The sequence below is a fragment of the Pteropus medius genome, unplaced genomic scaffold (genome assembly GCF_902729225.1).
Source record: "Pteropus medius unplaced genomic scaffold, Ma_sr-lr_union100, whole genome shotgun sequence".
NCBI lineage: Eukaryota > Metazoa > Chordata > Mammalia > Chiroptera > Pteropodidae > Pteropus > Pteropus medius.
In genome coordinates this window covers 9,128,765-9,145,954 of record NW_024351730.1, presented here as the reverse complement: position 1 = coordinate 9,145,954, position 17,190 = coordinate 9,128,765, and the positions used below count along the sequence as shown (strand labels likewise).

At 37.2% G+C, this 17,190-nt stretch overlaps 1 protein-coding gene across 5 annotated transcripts in view; it reads right to left on the bottom strand.

The window, feature by feature from the left end:
- Positions 1–12,127: 12,127 nt before the first annotated feature.
- PDGFRA (platelet derived growth factor receptor alpha) overlaps positions 12,128–17,190 on the bottom strand; it is a 43,973-nt gene continuing 38,910 nt past the window's right edge. For 3 of the 5 annotated variants that reach the window (XM_039845196.1, XM_039845195.1, XM_039845199.1), the window contains exon 23: positions 12,128–15,767. In XM_039845196.1, coding sequence (XP_039701130.1) covers positions 15,620–15,767 — 148 coding nt within the window. In that variant the 3' untranslated portion in view covers positions 12,128–15,619. The remainder of the gene's footprint in view (positions 15,768–17,190) is intronic. The other 2 variants (XM_039845198.1, XM_039845197.1) reach the window with 1 other exon arrangement.

Here is a 17,190-nt window from a genome sequence, read left to right as displayed (position 1 = left end):
AGGATAGGCTGATGCATGAAGGAACAAAATACTCTTTCATGTATTATCAGAGAAAATTTCCATGTTTCTTGCAATGCTTGAATTGGCAGTGCAGCAGCCAAAGTGTGTCATCTTAGATTCTTCCACTTGGGAGTCTGTTAGCAATTGAGCATCTCTGAATCACAAGGGAATGTTAATCCACATACTAAAAAGAAATATAAAAATAGTACTCATTGTGATTAAGATCTAATAACTATAATTGAATAATTGCAAAGTTTACAATGTTTCAGACAATTAAGAAAGCACAAGTGTCTTAGCTACATGGAGTACACATCCATTTTATAAAAGTTTCCCAAATATTACATATATATACATATACATATATATATAATTATTCTCAGTTCCCTTTAGTCCACTAATTCTTCTAGAATTCTGTCTCTAGGCTGCCTGACCAAGGGCGTGAATGAGGACTGAAATCCAGCCTGAGCTTAGCTCCCAAAGAGTACCCTGGGATCAGGCCAGGCCAGCCTGGAAGAAGTGGCACTTTTTGCCATTTGTTCATCCAGAGAGGCACCCTTTAGCGCTTAACACAAAGTTGCTTGATGTGCTAGCTGGTTTCCTGGTGAATACATGGGCCCACTTTATTCTTTCCTCTGAAAGCCACATTGATTTAGATTGTGTTCAAGAAGCTGAGAAATAGGAAAGCATATTAGGTGTCTCTCTCCAAACAGCAAAGACAGACGAAGCACTTTGAGGGGTAGGTATAAAGAAAATTATTACAAGCAGACAAATATCAGTAACCCACAGAAGAACCATATCTACTAAGTAAATATAACCCCGAATGGAAGAAAACTTCTTAATTCCTAACAAGACTAAGAAAATGAGGATATGGCCAAAAGGGGAAATTTTAAAGAAGTTCCTTTAGAGTTTCTGTTGCTCTCTAGCAACCCCTTGTGGTACCTGAAACAATCTGCAGCCCAGTGCCTCTATTCTAAGCCCCACTCTTTCTTACCTGCAAGAGATTTGAACCACAAGAAACTGATATCTTGGATGCATTGGAATATCTGTCCTAGACACAAGAATCTTATAGATCTTCCAAGAAAAAAATAACCAAAATACAACCAGCAATGAATCTAGCTCCTGCACACCACTGAAACTCAATTCTTTAAGACAACCAATTTGGTTAAGAATCTTTCTCTCTCTCTCCCCACCCTGCCCCATCCCCCCCAAATTTAATAAGATCCTACTATGTACCAGTCTTACAATTGTTGCTCAGGTAAATAGATGGACACAGTATCACAGTGTTCTAAGACAAAGAGCTAGGAGATGGGCAAGGGTCGGATCATAAAATACACTTTACATTCTGCTGGAAAATTTGAAAGAGATAAGGAAGCATGAAAGATGTAAACAAGGAAGTGATGTATTCAAATCTGCCATTTACAAAAGATCACTCTGGAAACAGGGTGAAGCTGGGTTGGGTGTGGGTGTAAGGGAGAATGATGGATTATGAGACTGAGAAGTCAAGTTAGGATAATCTGACTCAAGGCAAAGGAGTAGGCATAAAGAAAGAAAAAGACAACCTGAAGAGATCTTTGGGAGTAGGATTGAAGGACGTAGCAAATGGGTCAGGGTTCTAACTAAAGCAGCCAAGTGACTGGTGGTGTCAATAACTTATTTGTCAAACTTAGAAGGCTTGGAGTAGGGTAAGGGGTATGGAGATGGGACAAGGGAGAATTTGATGAGGAAGTTAAATGGTTTCATGGAAAGATCTTTGCATCTGGAATCAGGCTCTTGTTCTGACGGCACTTTGTTCTAACTGTATTTTCTCAGACTGCATTTGTCTATTTGACGTTCAGTAATCACAGGGCCAAACTAATGTCCAAAGTTGTTTACTTCACCCATGCAACCCAGCTTTCTCAGGTGCAAAAGAAAATCATATTACAAACCTTATCAATCCCAAACCCATACTTCCAACCACCTATTTTATCTAACTCTCACACATCAAGTCAATACTTCCTCTGTCCAAGTCAACCCAGGGCTAGATACCAGGCAACTAGGGACAGCCCTTAAGCCCCAAAGCCTACTGAAATTATTCAAACCAGCGAGTCCTAAGTTGTTTACTTTGCCTTGCCTTTCTAACAGAAACCCAATAAGGCTGTACCTACACTTTTCCTTTGCCTCCTGACTGAATATGGGACTTCTTCATGTGGCTTGTATGGCATGGTGTGCCCCATCCCCTCAGGATATATAAGTAATAAAAAATCTTCTTTTGATGGCATTAAACTCTTCATGTTGTCACTCAGTCCCCTTATTAACACCTGGGCACAGACTACACCTCTTCTTTTACAATTTTAGACATGTTACTTCTTTCTTTGAACTTTCTTTAGCTCATCTAAAATATAGAAATAACAATAAGAGTTACTTCATGTGATTATCATGAGGCTTATTTAAGATGTGATAAGTCTTTGCACATTATAAGGATGTTTATTATCATTAGCCCCGAAGAACCTAATCTGCTAGTGCCTTTTCCCAACAAAATCAACTTCTGATTATTTTTCTGACAATATAGTTAATGAATCATATTCATGGAGGATCATTATTGTTCAGGTCTGGGGTTCTTATCATAAGCCGGGTAAATTTGTGCGATCGGACTAAAGCAATAGATATAGAGTTACAATTAGCTGGATTGGTTTGTCTTACCTAACATAATATCATATACAAAAGTCTGCATTTGAAAAAGAAATGCATATATATAAAGACTAGATTTATGATCGTTCTAGTCATAACTTTTCAGAAGTTCAGGTAAACAAAGCTTGACCATTAAGCCTTTGCTTAAGCCCAATTGCTAGTTTATAAAAAACTTCCTACCAGATTCTTAATTATTGTTGTTTGAAATACAATGATTTGGCAACAAAAAAAATGAGATAAATGATGTTTTGGGAAAGAAAGGAAGACAATGGTGGGGGGAATAGGAAAAAAAAAATCTGACCTTTTCCAGCAGCAAAATGGTATTTGTTATTCCAAGAAATAACAGGGTTTCCACAGAGAGCTCTCCATAGTTTCAAGATGCTAACAAGAAAAGCCTTGTCCAAAACCAGTCAGAGAGTATCAGAATCAAGATGATCACTCTATTTAAAGGAACTCATCCTGAGGAAATTCTAGATTTCCTGAAGCATTTAATGCTAACTCCATTTGGCTCAGAATGAGAACTGATTACAGCAGGACCATGATCAGGGTGAGGCAAGTGAGATGCCTGGGGCACTAAGTTTAAAGAAGCATTCAGGATTCCCAATTCGGTGAGCGCCCCTGGTCCCCACCCTACATGCGGCTACAGGGAGAGAGAATTTCCATTCTAGTGTCTTTAACATAGAGGAGCTCTATCAAGTGCTATCCCTCAGCTGTAGCATAATCATAATACAGACCATTGTAAGCTGCACTCCAGGCTGAAGCATGCCTCTATGGATAGACTGGATTCTTTGCCAAGAAGCCCCCATCCAAACCTAACCAGAGTCCTGAATTTAAAGAGGAATTGAGACTAAACAATGTTTGCTTATTCATACCAGAAGTGGAACAAATGCTCACTCTTAGTGAGGTAAAAGTCAGTATTTCTGAGAAATTCACCTCAAGTTCTACAAATACACATGTGAGTTTCTTACGAAAATAGCCAGCACCCAAGACCACCCATGTACTTAATTCCAGTGGTGCTCAGGATCAGAAATGCCTCTGTCTCTGTCTCTCATTCCTATTGCCTCACTCCAGGATTGGACAGTTTGCTAGCAAAACTCCGGGTTTTATTTAAAATAAGGAGTATAATTCTTCCCATAAGTCTAAAAGAGATGTTATGATGGCAAATGAGTGCATTTGACAAAGTGTTTGTTTTTTCTAGATTCAGGGGCTCTATTTAAACATTTTTCAGCAATTTTCAGATGTGTCCCTGCTAAAACCTTTTTAAATTCACTATTATGATAGTTGTCCCTTCTTTCACTAGCGCAGAGCACAGCCATTACATCACAGACATTTTGGATTGACACACGTGGACAGGAGCCTAGGAACAACATTGAGTCTGGCCTCAGGAGTTACCAAAGACTTCATGTTGCTTTCTCGGTTCATCTGCTGCCCTGAAGCCCCCATAACTCCTCCCCCTGTGGATGGGTGATTCATTCAATTCTGCAACAAATATTTATTGAGCACTTACTCTAGACTAGGCACTGCTCTAGATACCAGGGATATATCAGTGAAGAAACGAAACACAAATCCTGTCATCACATAGCTTACATTCTAGCAGAGGACGTAGAAGATGGCGAACACACTGATAAACTGTACAATAAATTAGAAGATTGTAAGTGAGGGAATAAAGAGAAAGTAGAGCAGGACAAGTGGGAAAGGAAGTACTGGAGGTAAGGTCCAGCGTGGGATGGGGTGTGGATGGTACCAATGTTAATATTAAATAGGGCAGTCAGGGTCAGCCTTATAGAAAAGGTGAAATTGAGCAGACGTGCGAAGGAAGTGGGAAAATTCTCCAGACATAGCTAGGGGGAAAGCATTCTGGGCAAAGAGAACAACCAGTTCAAAGGCCATAATACGGGTATATCCTTGTTGTGTTCCAGAGACAGCAATGAGGCCAGTGAGGGTGGAAGGGAGTGAGCAAAAGGGAAAATGTGAGAAGGAGATGTGATGGAGGCTGGATCTTAAAGGGCCTTGACAGCTATTTTAAACACTTTATGTTTTACTCTGAGTAAAATAGACAGCCATTGCAGGGTTTTGAGCAAAGGGGTCACCTCAACTTCATTTTAAAAAGATGACCCTGGTTACTGTATTGAAAATAGTCTGTTTTGGGGAGGGGAAAGAATACATCAGGGTAGACTTTTTAAGAAACTACTACAGTAATTCAGGCGAAAGGTGATGGTGGCTTGGCCCAGGGTGGTAGCAACGAAAGTGGTGTGGAGTGGTCATTTTCTGAATACGTTTTGGGTATGCTTAAGGTCAAACCAAAGGCTTAACAGATTAGGTGCAGTGTGAGAGAGAAAAAGAATTGTCAAAGACGACTCCAATATTTGGAGCATAAACTTGCCATCAGCTGAGATGAGGGTGACTGAATGTGGATAAAGCTTGAGGAAAAGAAGTAAGTGTCAAGTTTTGATGTTAAGAGGTCACTATTTGACATCCAAATCAAGATGTTGAGTAGGCAGTCAGACACATGAATCTGTAGTTCAGGAGAGAAGACTGGGTTGGAAATATATATTTAGGAGTTGCCAGCATTTAGATAGTATTTAAAACCATGAGATTAGATAAGAACAAAAAAATAATTGAGGTTCAAAGACTTAGCCCTGGGGCACTCCAACTTAAATAGAAGCCAAGAGAAGGATGAACAAAGAGACTGAGAAAAAGTAACCAGTAGTGCAGGTGGAAAACCAAGAGAAGTTGCTAGAAGCCTAGTGAAGAATATTAAAAGCTGAAATTACAGACATTTCTATGAAACTTTTTAGTTTGTCACAAAAGGGTTGCATCACTTATGAATGCATTTGTTGCAAGTGACCAAAAAAACCACATGAAAATAACCATTTAGACATGTATTTTTCCATGCAAAAAAATAAACTAGAGGTAAGACTAATGCACTTATGCAAGAAAGTCATCTGGGAGCCTGACTTCGTCTACTGACTGCCATTTTTAGTGTATTGTTTTTAATTTCATGGTCAAAAGGTGGCCATTACAACTCCAGGCAGTGTCTTCAAGTTCCAGGTAGGAAGAAATAGGGTGGACAATGTGAGAGATACAAAAACTTTCTCAAAGCTTTGCCTTTCAATGCAATAGGGAAGTCCTCCCCAGAAATTATACCTACATCTTTATCAGCCAGAATTTATGGCCAAATTTTAGCTGCAAGAGAATTTGAGTATTTTGCTTTCCAACATTTGTATTAGAAAAAAGCAATAAAATGATATTGAGAAAGAATGTTGAGTAAGCCAATCTATAGTATCTGCTACAGAGTAAGAAATTATATAAAGATAAATATCTCATGCTGTATAAGTAGATGAGAAATCAGAACTTCCAAGTAATATCTTTTAATAAATGACTGAATCGTAATGACTTTACGATTTAACCAGACCATTGCCCTATTGCTTCCATTTGAATCTCATTTTGTCTTTATTTTGAACAATAGCCAAGAATTTCAAACATGACAATCCTTTTTTGAACCAATACCATTCTCCTTTGAAATGGTATCAGCTAAATGGATAACCTCAAGAGCCAAACAACCTTTCAGCCCCATCATCATTTTGGTTTATGGAAATGACTGGCTCTGTCCCTGCCTTTCAAAGAGATGTAGACTATACTTATTAAATATTCATTAGCACGTTTTTTAAGGGAGAGGTCAATTCATTAATCCTGGCTTATTGTTCTTTTGGCTTAGACCGTTCCTATATTCTTCTCAGCTAGAAAAAAAAGTCCTTCAAAGCCCAGCTCAAATGCTTCTCTCCAGTATCCCCTAGCTTGATTAAAGTCTCTTTTTTCTGCATTATATAATACTTTGAATTATATGTCATGCTATATTTTACCTACATTCATGAGATGCAGCTAAAATAATGCTTAGAGGGAAACTTATAGCATTAAATCCTTATATTAACAAGTGTTAGGGTCTCAAATAGATTATCTAAGATTCTACCTTAAGAAACTAGAAAAAAAAAATTAAACCTAAAGTAAGCGGAATAAAAGAAGTAATAAAGGCAAAAGTAGAAATCAATGAAATAAAAATGGGACAAACAATAGAGAATAGACAGTGAAACCAAAAGTTGATCCTTTGAAACTATCACTAAAATTGATAGACCTGTAGTCAAAATCATCAATAAAAAAATAGAAGACACACAAATTATCAATATCATGAAGGTGGAGACAACACTATAGATCTTACAATATTAAACAATGATAAGAAATGTTATCAAAAACTTCATGCTAATGAAGTCAACAACTTTATACTAATAAATTTATAACTGATGTGGACAAATTGTTCAAAAGCACAAATTATCCAACTTACTCAAGAATAAATAGGTAACTTGAATAATCCTGTGTCTGTTAAGGAAATAGAATTTATAATTTATAACTTTCCAACTAAGAAATTTCCAGGCCCAGTTGGCTTCAATTGGGCAAATTATATGAAACACTTAAAGAGGATATAATACCAATTCTACACAAACTCTTCCAGAAAATAGAAGAGGTGGAAACACATCCAAACTAATTCTGTGAGGCCATTTTATTACTTTGATATCAAACCAAGGCAAAGACACGACAAAAATAGAAAACCACAGGCCAATATTCATCAGAAATATAGATTTCAAAATCCTTAACAAAAGAAAAAAAAAAGCTAACTGAATCCAGTAATATATTAAAAAAAAAAAAGATAATAATAACTAAGAGGATTTTAACCCAAGAATACAAGATTACTTAGCTTTTGGAAATAAGTCAATTTAATTAACCATATTAACAAAGAAAGAAAGAAAAACTATATGATAATCTCAGTAGATACAGAAAAGGCCTTTTATAAAACACAACATCCATGCCAGTTAAAAACTCTCACCAAACTAGGAATACAAGAAAATTTCCTTAACCATGAAAAACCTATAACTAACACACTTAATGGCGAAAGACTGAATATTTTCCCCCTAAGGTCAGGAACAAAGCAAGGATGTGACTTTCACCATTTCTACTCAACTGGAATTCTTACTCAGTGCCATAAGGTAACTAGAAGAAATAAAAGGCATCCAAATTGGGAAGGAAGAAGTAGACTTGTCTTTTTGTTCAGATAACATCATTGTCTACATAAAAAAAAAAAAAAAAAATCCTAAGGAATCTACAAGGTTGCAGAATATAAGGCCAATTGCATTTATAAATACTAGCAACAAATATAAATGAAAAAAAATGCCATTTACAATAGCATTAAAAATGAAATATTTAGAAGTAAATTAACAAAATTTAAGTACACAAAAACCTACTATTATTTAGATAAAATAAAGAAGACCTAAGCAATGGAGAGATATACCACATCCATGAATTGGAAGACTAGATATTGTTACAATGTCAAGCACATAAGTCCTTTAACACAAGCAAATTTTAAGTTTCTATTGTATCATGTCTTGTACCTGTTAGTCAAGTCCAATAGCAATGAAGTGAGAAAATCTGTTTCTCCTATGAAAGAGAGGAAAAGGAACATAGTTCTGGAGTATAATTCAGTTTACCATAATGTTCACTGAACATCCATAATATTAGTATCCTTAGAACTTAACATATGGGAAATGGTTGTCAAATAATAAATAAATGTCTTTTAGAAAAGTATATCAAAATATCACTTCATGTTTCAATTTGGAAGGATCTTTGTTTCAAAAATCATACCTAGACTATCACAACCTTACCCTATGGCGATGACGTTACCTTACTAACCATATCTCTGAGACTCTCATCACTACAGTCTCATGCTGGGAGCAAAAAGAGTTATGACAGGAGTTGAGTGGCAGCACCAAAATACTCACATCTCTCTTGCTAAGAATGAGAAATTGCCATTTTTTTCTTCCTATTTTTATCGAGTGGAGGTGTAATGCTAAGTCAAACATGTATAGAATAGAAAATAACCTTAATTAATTATTATCTCATAACTTCTCCTACATACCTTGTTCTATAGAGTTCATTCTTCCTGCCCCTTTGGATAAAATTAAGAATATGCCCTTTGATATTTTTCGTTTGCTTAAATAATAAAATGTTCTATTTCCTCCAGTATGTAACCATAAACTCTGAACTTTATGTGAAGCTTTACTTTCTATTTCTTCACCTTTGATTTACTGAAGAAGAAAAGACTGCAATGGCAAAAAGAGATGAATATGGTCAATTTCTTTCTCAACTAATGCTTTTCATTCCACTACTTTCCTATTCACTTTGTTGCCACTGGTCCCCCCAGGGTTAAGAGGAGAATCATTTGGTGAAGTAAGGAGATAAGAGAGACCTCACCTGACCAACCTTTGCCCCAGAGGGAGATATTGTCCTTATTATATCAGCCACCAATCAAATCTGCCCTCTGCTCTAGAGAGAGACTAAATCTTCCATGACATAGAGATCTTGTCTGTTGTATTAATTTCTGAATTTCAAGGCCTAAAACAGTCCCTAGCTTAATAACATTGAAAAATAGCGGTATAAAAGTTGGGGAGAATAGATATGAAGGTGGCCGTGGAAGTGTATGGAATCAAGCAAGGCCACCAGGTTGGGCCACCCCAGGCTTAGCTTCTCACTGTCAATTGTTCCAACACTTTGTGTCCTCTGGTTGCAGAAAAGCTTTAGTTTTAACGAAGTCTCCAGTAAGCTATTCTCTATATCCGACTCATCTGGCTATTTGTTACACCCAAGAAGAACTGTGGCCTCCACCTTCCCACAATTTTCTGCTCTGTGACATAATATTCCCCTCAGGTAATTAGCTGGTTGCAGTCAACTCTGCCAGCTGCCTCATTTAGGCTTAAACATTCTAGAGATCAAGTAAACAAAGAAGAGGCGGTTCTCTAATAAATATTTGTTGAAGGAATTAATTAAAAAATGATTTTCTGCAGCAGGATCATTGCATCATGTTCTCGTGCATTTTCTCCACTTAGGAAACCAAATCCCAACCCTACAAGGGAGAAAGAAAGGATGTCTAATAATCTCAGGCTAATGAAAGATGCATCACTTTGTAATTATCTTCAGGCACCAGATATTACATGCAATCTGGTGAGACAGCAAGAAAGAAAATGAGAAATGTAATGGACTACTCCAAACAGAGAAGAAAAGGTTTTCTTCATTTGAAAGTTACTTAATTCCTAATCAAGCCTCCAACTTCAACCAACTAAATGATCTGCAGCTCAAGAGCCACACAGAAAATACTGGATCCAATTCTGTTTGGAGCAGTCAGCATGAAATGTAATGAAATTCAAAATAGACAGGATACACATGCTCCAGAGGGAAGTCATTAATACCCATGAATAATGATATAGCAAAATACCATCTGCCAGGATAATGTGGCAAATCTTTTTAAAATTCCAATTAGCCTATAAACCAGAAACAGCGAACAAATATGCTCCCCCTGCCATGTGAGACTGTGTGTCCTTGATGTCTCCATTGCTTTATATGTAGACCAAAATGTGAGCGATGGAACCATTACCCATGTATGAATATATTTTAGAGGACACTTCATTATCTTTTGGGACACGGGTGCTATTTTGTAACCAGGTGGAACAGAACGTTAGAATCTGCTAATTAAGACCACATACGTATCTTCGTATAGATTTTAATTGTAGAGGTAAAAAGATTGTGTCTGTTCTAAAAACACAGTATATTAATTTTGCTATAACAATGTGGTTGAGTTTAATCCTTATATAGATTTGGAGTCAGAGATAATGAAGTATTTCTATCGCTCTGTTATCCTAGGAAAATTTGTCTAGTTTTTGATGGATTCAAATATGCTAAGCCATTTTCCTGAACTGCATTTTATAAAGCACATAACTATTAAAATCATAATGTCTGTTATTAGAACTGTTGCAGTAGAGCCTGAAAAGAAATTGCTCTTATTACAAAAGCACAAAATAGTTCTACAGGCCATCTAGTTCATCACCTGTCTTTTGAAACATCTCAAGAAGCAAAGCAACCTACTCTGAATGCTGACATTTCCCACTATCTCTTGCTTTTCCATGGTTTTTTGTAGTGTAAACAGCACTGGAATTCGTGTAATTGGAATTTCTGATCCCAATTCTCTCATTACTCAGTCACATGCTTTTTAGAAGTCTTTTGGTTTCCTCATCTATAAAATGTCTTCCCTGCCTCAAAGCACTATTAAAAGAATCAAAATAAGTAAATATGAAAAAGATCTTCAGAAGGTCTTAAAAACCCTCCGGGTGGTAAAAGTCATTTTTTATTATCATGATAGATAAAGGAGGCAGAATTGTCTGCATTATATTAAGAGGTAAAATTATACATTAAAAAGAAGAACAAAACAATCTCTCCACAGGCTTGAAGCATGGATTTGATGTTAGTTTAGGCAGCTATTGTTTAATCAGCGGGATTGTTATTCCCAGTGATCTGTCTCCTTCCTGGGGCTGGAAGTGAGGTTGAGCCAATACCCAATCTCCATGGAGCTCCTCCCAGCTCTAACTCCAACAAGGTGCACTTTAATCTGCAGGCTACTTGACCTTGGATAACAAGGAGTTAGGTTGGAATAAGGTGCTGCATTCTAATTATGAACAACATAATGAATTTCCTTTATTCAGGTGTCGAAAAGAAGGTGAAGTCTATCATGCTTTTTAATTTTCTAAAGTCATTTGATATGGCATGCTTCAGAAGACAAAAATCCACATACTTCCACATGTATCACATTACAGTGTGATATGAGGCAGAGGAAAGCCTAGAAAACTGCAGATAATCTACAAAGCAGGCGATTCACGTGCAGATGTTCAAGAATTTACTGCTACGATCATATCTGAAGACTTGAGCTCAACATTAATTCATTTCTGCACACTCTTTGGTCTAGTAATTTTATTTCTAGAAACCTATCCTTACAGAACACTACTCTGCGTTGGGATGTTCACGAAGTCATTTTCATAGCAAAGAACTGGAAACTCTAAATGCATACATAGGAACACAAGAGCATAAATTATAGTACATTTACACAATGGGGTACTATGCAGCTGATAAAGGAGGGAAGTCTACCTATATATACTTCTCACGAAGATCTCTAAAACATAGCTTTAAAAAGAAAAGCACTGTGGACTCTGGTGATAATGGTGTGTCAGTGTAGGTTCATCAATTGTAATAAATGTACCACTGTGTGGGGATGGTGATAATGAGGGAGGCTATGCATGTGTGGGGGCAGAAGGTATATGAGATATCGCTATACCTTCTCCTCAGTTTTGCTGTGAACCTAAAACTGCTCTAAAAACATAAAGTCTATTTTTAAAAAGAAGAAAAGAGAAAAATAAATTACAAAGCATTACATGAAGTACAATCCCATTTAGGTAACCTACGAAGCAAAAATAGGTATGTATACAGGCATACCTTGTTTTATTGCACTTCACTTTATTATGCTTCACAGATGTTGTATTTTTTACAAATTGAAGGCAAGACTCTCCACAGCAAAAAGATTACGACTTGCTTCATCATGATACTCGCTTTATTGCAGTGGTCTGGAACTGAACCCGCAATATCTCCTAGGTATGCCTGTATATGTATATAAGCAGATACACAGAAAGGGGGCTGAAAGGATAAAAGAACACACACCAAATGATGCAGTTCTACCTTTGGGAAACAGGAAGAAGACAAGGTGAAAAAGGCCTCTAACCTGTACTTTACGCTCTTTTACAATGTTTGAATTCTGTCCAGAGTAAATGCAGTCCTGTACCCCCTTTGTAGGCAAGAAAAACACCACATAACAATATGCTATTATAACAAACAAACGAACAAACAAACAGACAAAGGTAAGATCAAAGATGAGCCAAGTGACAGTCATCTTTAAGTCAAATGCTGGGTCTGAGAACTAACTAGTTCAAATGATGTTTAAATCTTAAATTTTCTATTGGTTTCATCAAACCCATAATAGAGAGAGTCCTACTGGAATGTTGCCAAAAAAGTAAATTGAACAGGATTGATTTAATTTACACGATTAAACTAAAAACAAAAGTGCTGGAACCTTAGCATAACTTTAAATTACATACATATATATATATATATATCTCATTTATTGAAATATAAAGATCTTCATTTACACGTTTAAAAACAAAAACATGAACAGGGGTATTTGTAATACATTTTGCACCATTAGACCCTTCCTATCAAGTTATTCTTCTCACACATTCACCACACCACTGTTTTGGGAACACTTACGTATTTTTCTCTTTATTATTTCTAAAATATAAATTTTGGACATTCAAAAGTGCAACAGTTAATGTGCCTGTGGGGAATATCACAGTTAAAAAAATATAAACAAAGGCAGTGATACAGCTTGTCATAAATGTTTGGCAATATTCTCCAAGTCTATATAGAAATACATATATACATATTGATGTATAACATCATTTTATCTTATGTCCCTCTTCACAAAAATAGGACCATTTTGTTACAGATTGGCAGACCACATTTTAAGGACATCATTGATCATTTAAAAAGTCACGAATTGTGTTTCTCAGGCTAGCTTTGATTGTCTTCATAAAAATAGAAAGCAGAAAGGATTGGTAAATTTTCACCTGGGGACTTTGCAGGAGGCCATAAAGGAACAAATCTGTGATATACTGAAAACACTGTTTTAAAAAAATGCAGTTACACACACATTCAGGTGGGAGCATTCATTAGCACTGGAACCTGCTGGTCTAAGAATTTTCATCCAGTCTCATGATGTCACGCAAGCCTCAAAGGAACATCAAAATGCAAAGTACCAACAAAAGAAGGCTGTACAAGGGTGAGTGAGTGATAAACAGAATGCTTGAGCTGTGATTCTAGAAACACAAATGTATTTCAAGTCTAATTGACTTTACAGAACCTAGTCAGGTTTTCTTTTTTAATTGGCCAATCTGGCTCAGTCTTCAGACCATGAAAAAGGTGGATATAAAAAAGTTGGAGCTTGCACTAAGATTACACCACTAGGTAGTCAAGTACCTTGTTATTGCTTCAACATCTTGCAAAGCATCACCTGCCAGGAGCACATACAGTGATTGCAGTAATCACAGCCCATGTTTCATTCATATGGTGTCAGCGATTAAGCATTATTGCAAAGAATGCCAATGAACCCACACTAACCAATGTGATAGTTTGGATGGATGTGACAATTTGTCTTCCCATCTAAACATCAGTAAAACTTTTTTTTTTTTCAACAAAATATTGAGCTGGTTATAGAGACCTGGCACACTGAAGTGCATCATTTTTGTATATGCATTTTGGGGTGTGGGGAGAAGGGAGTTCAGTTCCTCCATGTGGTGGAAAGCAGTGTCTTTACTTTTAGAAGACCTGCCAAACCAAGATTTAGCTTGCTCAGCCCCAGCTAAGACTAAAAAGTTAAATTAAGGGTAGCAATTGCTAGATATATGGCATTAAATGGCACTGACCCAAAGCCAAAGAGTTAAATGATAGGCTTCCTGCATGGTTGACTTTCAGCTCAGTTCCTAATTTCAAATTAGCTTTTTCCCATGGCACTTTTCTGTAACCTAAGTCAGTGTTTCACAAAGCTGGCTGATCAGAACAGCCAGGGGTGTTTATAAAAATACAGGTTTCTGCTGCCCCCAGACTTAATAATTTAGAATCTCTAGGATGGCGTCCTGGAATCTGGAGATACTCGTTGCCAGCTCCATTTGGGAACCAAGGATCCAGGCTAAGGTACACACAGCCTTCACTAAGCAATGTCTTTATGGTCTCAGAGTTCCAAACTATCTCTCTTTGGGATGAGATGAAGGGAGAAGGCTCATGTTCAGGGCATTCTTCTGACTCTTTTAGGGTTTGTAGAATTTTAAAAATATATATGTTGGGATCCATGAAAGTTGAGATCCACCAAAGTTATCACAAGGCATGATAAAACCTCTGCAAATCTCATCTTTTTGCTGATGATTATATTTTCTGGGTAACATGAAAAGTCATGTTAGGCATAAGCTTATACCTTTATATTGAGAACATTTAGGATTTAGGGGTTTTGATTGTTTCAAATCCCAATACTTCTGAGGGCAGTTTATTGTTTTTAGTACAACAGAATAGGGAACCTATTCAGTACACAGTTAAAAACTCTGACTTCCTGGAAGACACTACTTTTACTTTGTTCTCTATGTTCAACTAAACAATCCACTAAAACTATTACCGTATTTTATAGAGAAACATGTTATTTAATATAAATGTCAAAAACTGTCAAACTTATGACCTACTTAGTAAGAATTTTTTTTTAAATTGTGCTTTTTCTGTGGGGAAAACATGTTACATATCACACATTTAGCATTACTGATAACAGTAGTATTATTATAAGTGTAGATTACAATATAAAAATGAGTTGTTGGATTTCTAAATGACCCAAATCTATTAAACAAGGTTGGTTAATCATTAGCCTTTATCTCTTTAACACTAAAAAAAGTAAAATGCTATAGTACCAGTACCTTTTAAGGTTCAAAAGTGGTTTTGCATGTACTTCACAAGAAAATTCAACAGCAGCTGATACCAGGTTTCAGGTGGGAAGCACATGGATGGGTTGAGTGGTCGGTCTCTTCAGAGGTCCAGAGAAGATAGTTAATACAAATCTAAACACATCCTTGGTTAGAGTTATTTACATAATTACAATGCTGGAGTTTTGTTGAAAGAAAAATTGTGTACATTGGAATCTCACCAATGCCCTTGAAACACAAAGTTGTCTTCTGTGGCCCATTGTTTCCTTGTCCATCTACCTCCAAACTCCACACGTTGAGATGCTACTGAAGCATTGCAAGAGGCAATGCCGAAAAAGTTATTTCAAAATATCCCATTCACTCATATTTAGAAGGCTCTCTGAGGCCCTTGGCTGGGAACTTCTCTTTACACATCATCCAAGTCCTCCTCTCAAACTTTGCATTGCAATAAAGTGGTTTTCTTGAAAGGATCCAAGATGGGTTCAGGAGTGGAAGGTACCCTTCAAATCTGCCAGTTACAGGAAGCTGTCTTCTACCAGGTCTGAGGAATCTATACCAATGTCATCCATCATGTCGATGTCTTCAATGGTCTCATCCTCTCTCTTGATGAAGGTAGAACTGCTGGAACCTGTCTCAATGGCACTCTCTTCGGAGGTCTGTGAGCTGGAGGAAGGGAAGAATAGGAAAGGTTACAACCATGTACAGACCAACTAGACCATGGTGGTGTTTCTAGGGTACCCCACAAAGGCAAAGGAGGTCTTTCTACAAGATCCTTGGCATTCAAACTCAGGCTACTAGGTCAGGCAAGATTCTGCAACCAAGCCAAATAGCTACTCATCACCCATCACACTGCAAGGGGCCACATAGAAAGCCAAGATTCACGAGTCCTCTCTATACTTCAGCTTTCCTTCTCTTCTGCCAAATCTTTCGTTGAAGTTGCTAATAATCTGCAACCATTCCTACTTTCCCTACTCAATTCAGCCTGTAAAAGTTAGGAGGAACCTGGGATGCTCTGGGATGCTCTGGGTCTAGCAGTCAGGAGTCACCATGGTGGTCCAGCCCTCTCTTCAAGCTCAGGGTGGCCTTGGGAGGGGAGTGGGCAAGAGTAAGGCAAGGCTAAATCGTGCTCCCCTAAATTCATAGGCTGAATTTGAAACCATATTATGACTATATTTGGAGATAGGACCTTTAAGAGAAGTAATTACGGTTAAGGTCATAATAATGGAGACTTAATCCAACAGGACTGGTGTCCTTATAAGAGGGCGAGACACCAGAAGTACTTACACACAGGAAAAGGCCATGTGAGGACACAGTGAGAAGGTGGCCAGCCACTTACAAGCCAAGGAGAGAGGCCCCAGGAGAAACCAAACCTGTCAACACCTTGATCTTAAACTTCCAGCCTCCAGAACTGTGAATAAATAAATTTCTGTGTTTAAGGCCCCCAGTCTGTGGTATTGTGTTATAACAAACTAAGCTAAGACATGCATTATGTTCAGCCCACCTGTCAGGGCCGCAGTCTCACCTGACCTTGTTTAATCATTTGGGACTCAATTTCTGTGATTCAAAAATCAAATGTATCACCTCAGCAGAAGTTCTAATTACCTAATACAACAACTATTTTATCAACTAGAATTGTTCTCTCTATGGATTATGTATCAAATTCTGCAGTCTGGCCTCTTATACCTCTAGAAATGTTCTGGGTACCTTTTTTATGTTACATATCCCAATGTGACTTTCTAACTTTATTTAGAAGCATAATCCTTTTTAGAACTGAAACATTATTCCGAGCCCCAAAACACAAATTAACCAAGTAGATGATAGATGTGGTGGAGCATACTGAGACCCACTGCTCTGCCTTCCCACCCATATAAAGTTCTAATACAGATCCCCAAAACCTGGACAAACAGTATTTGTTAGAGGAATATAAACACATTTTTTAAATTCTCCTAAGGAAAGGATAAATAAGAGCTGTCTACACTTTATGCCTCAGTTGTCTGAGAGTGGTCACAATCACAAGCCTCCAAAATAATAATGTCATGTGTTTCTACCTAAACAATTGTATGTAGTCAACTGAATGACTGAGGCA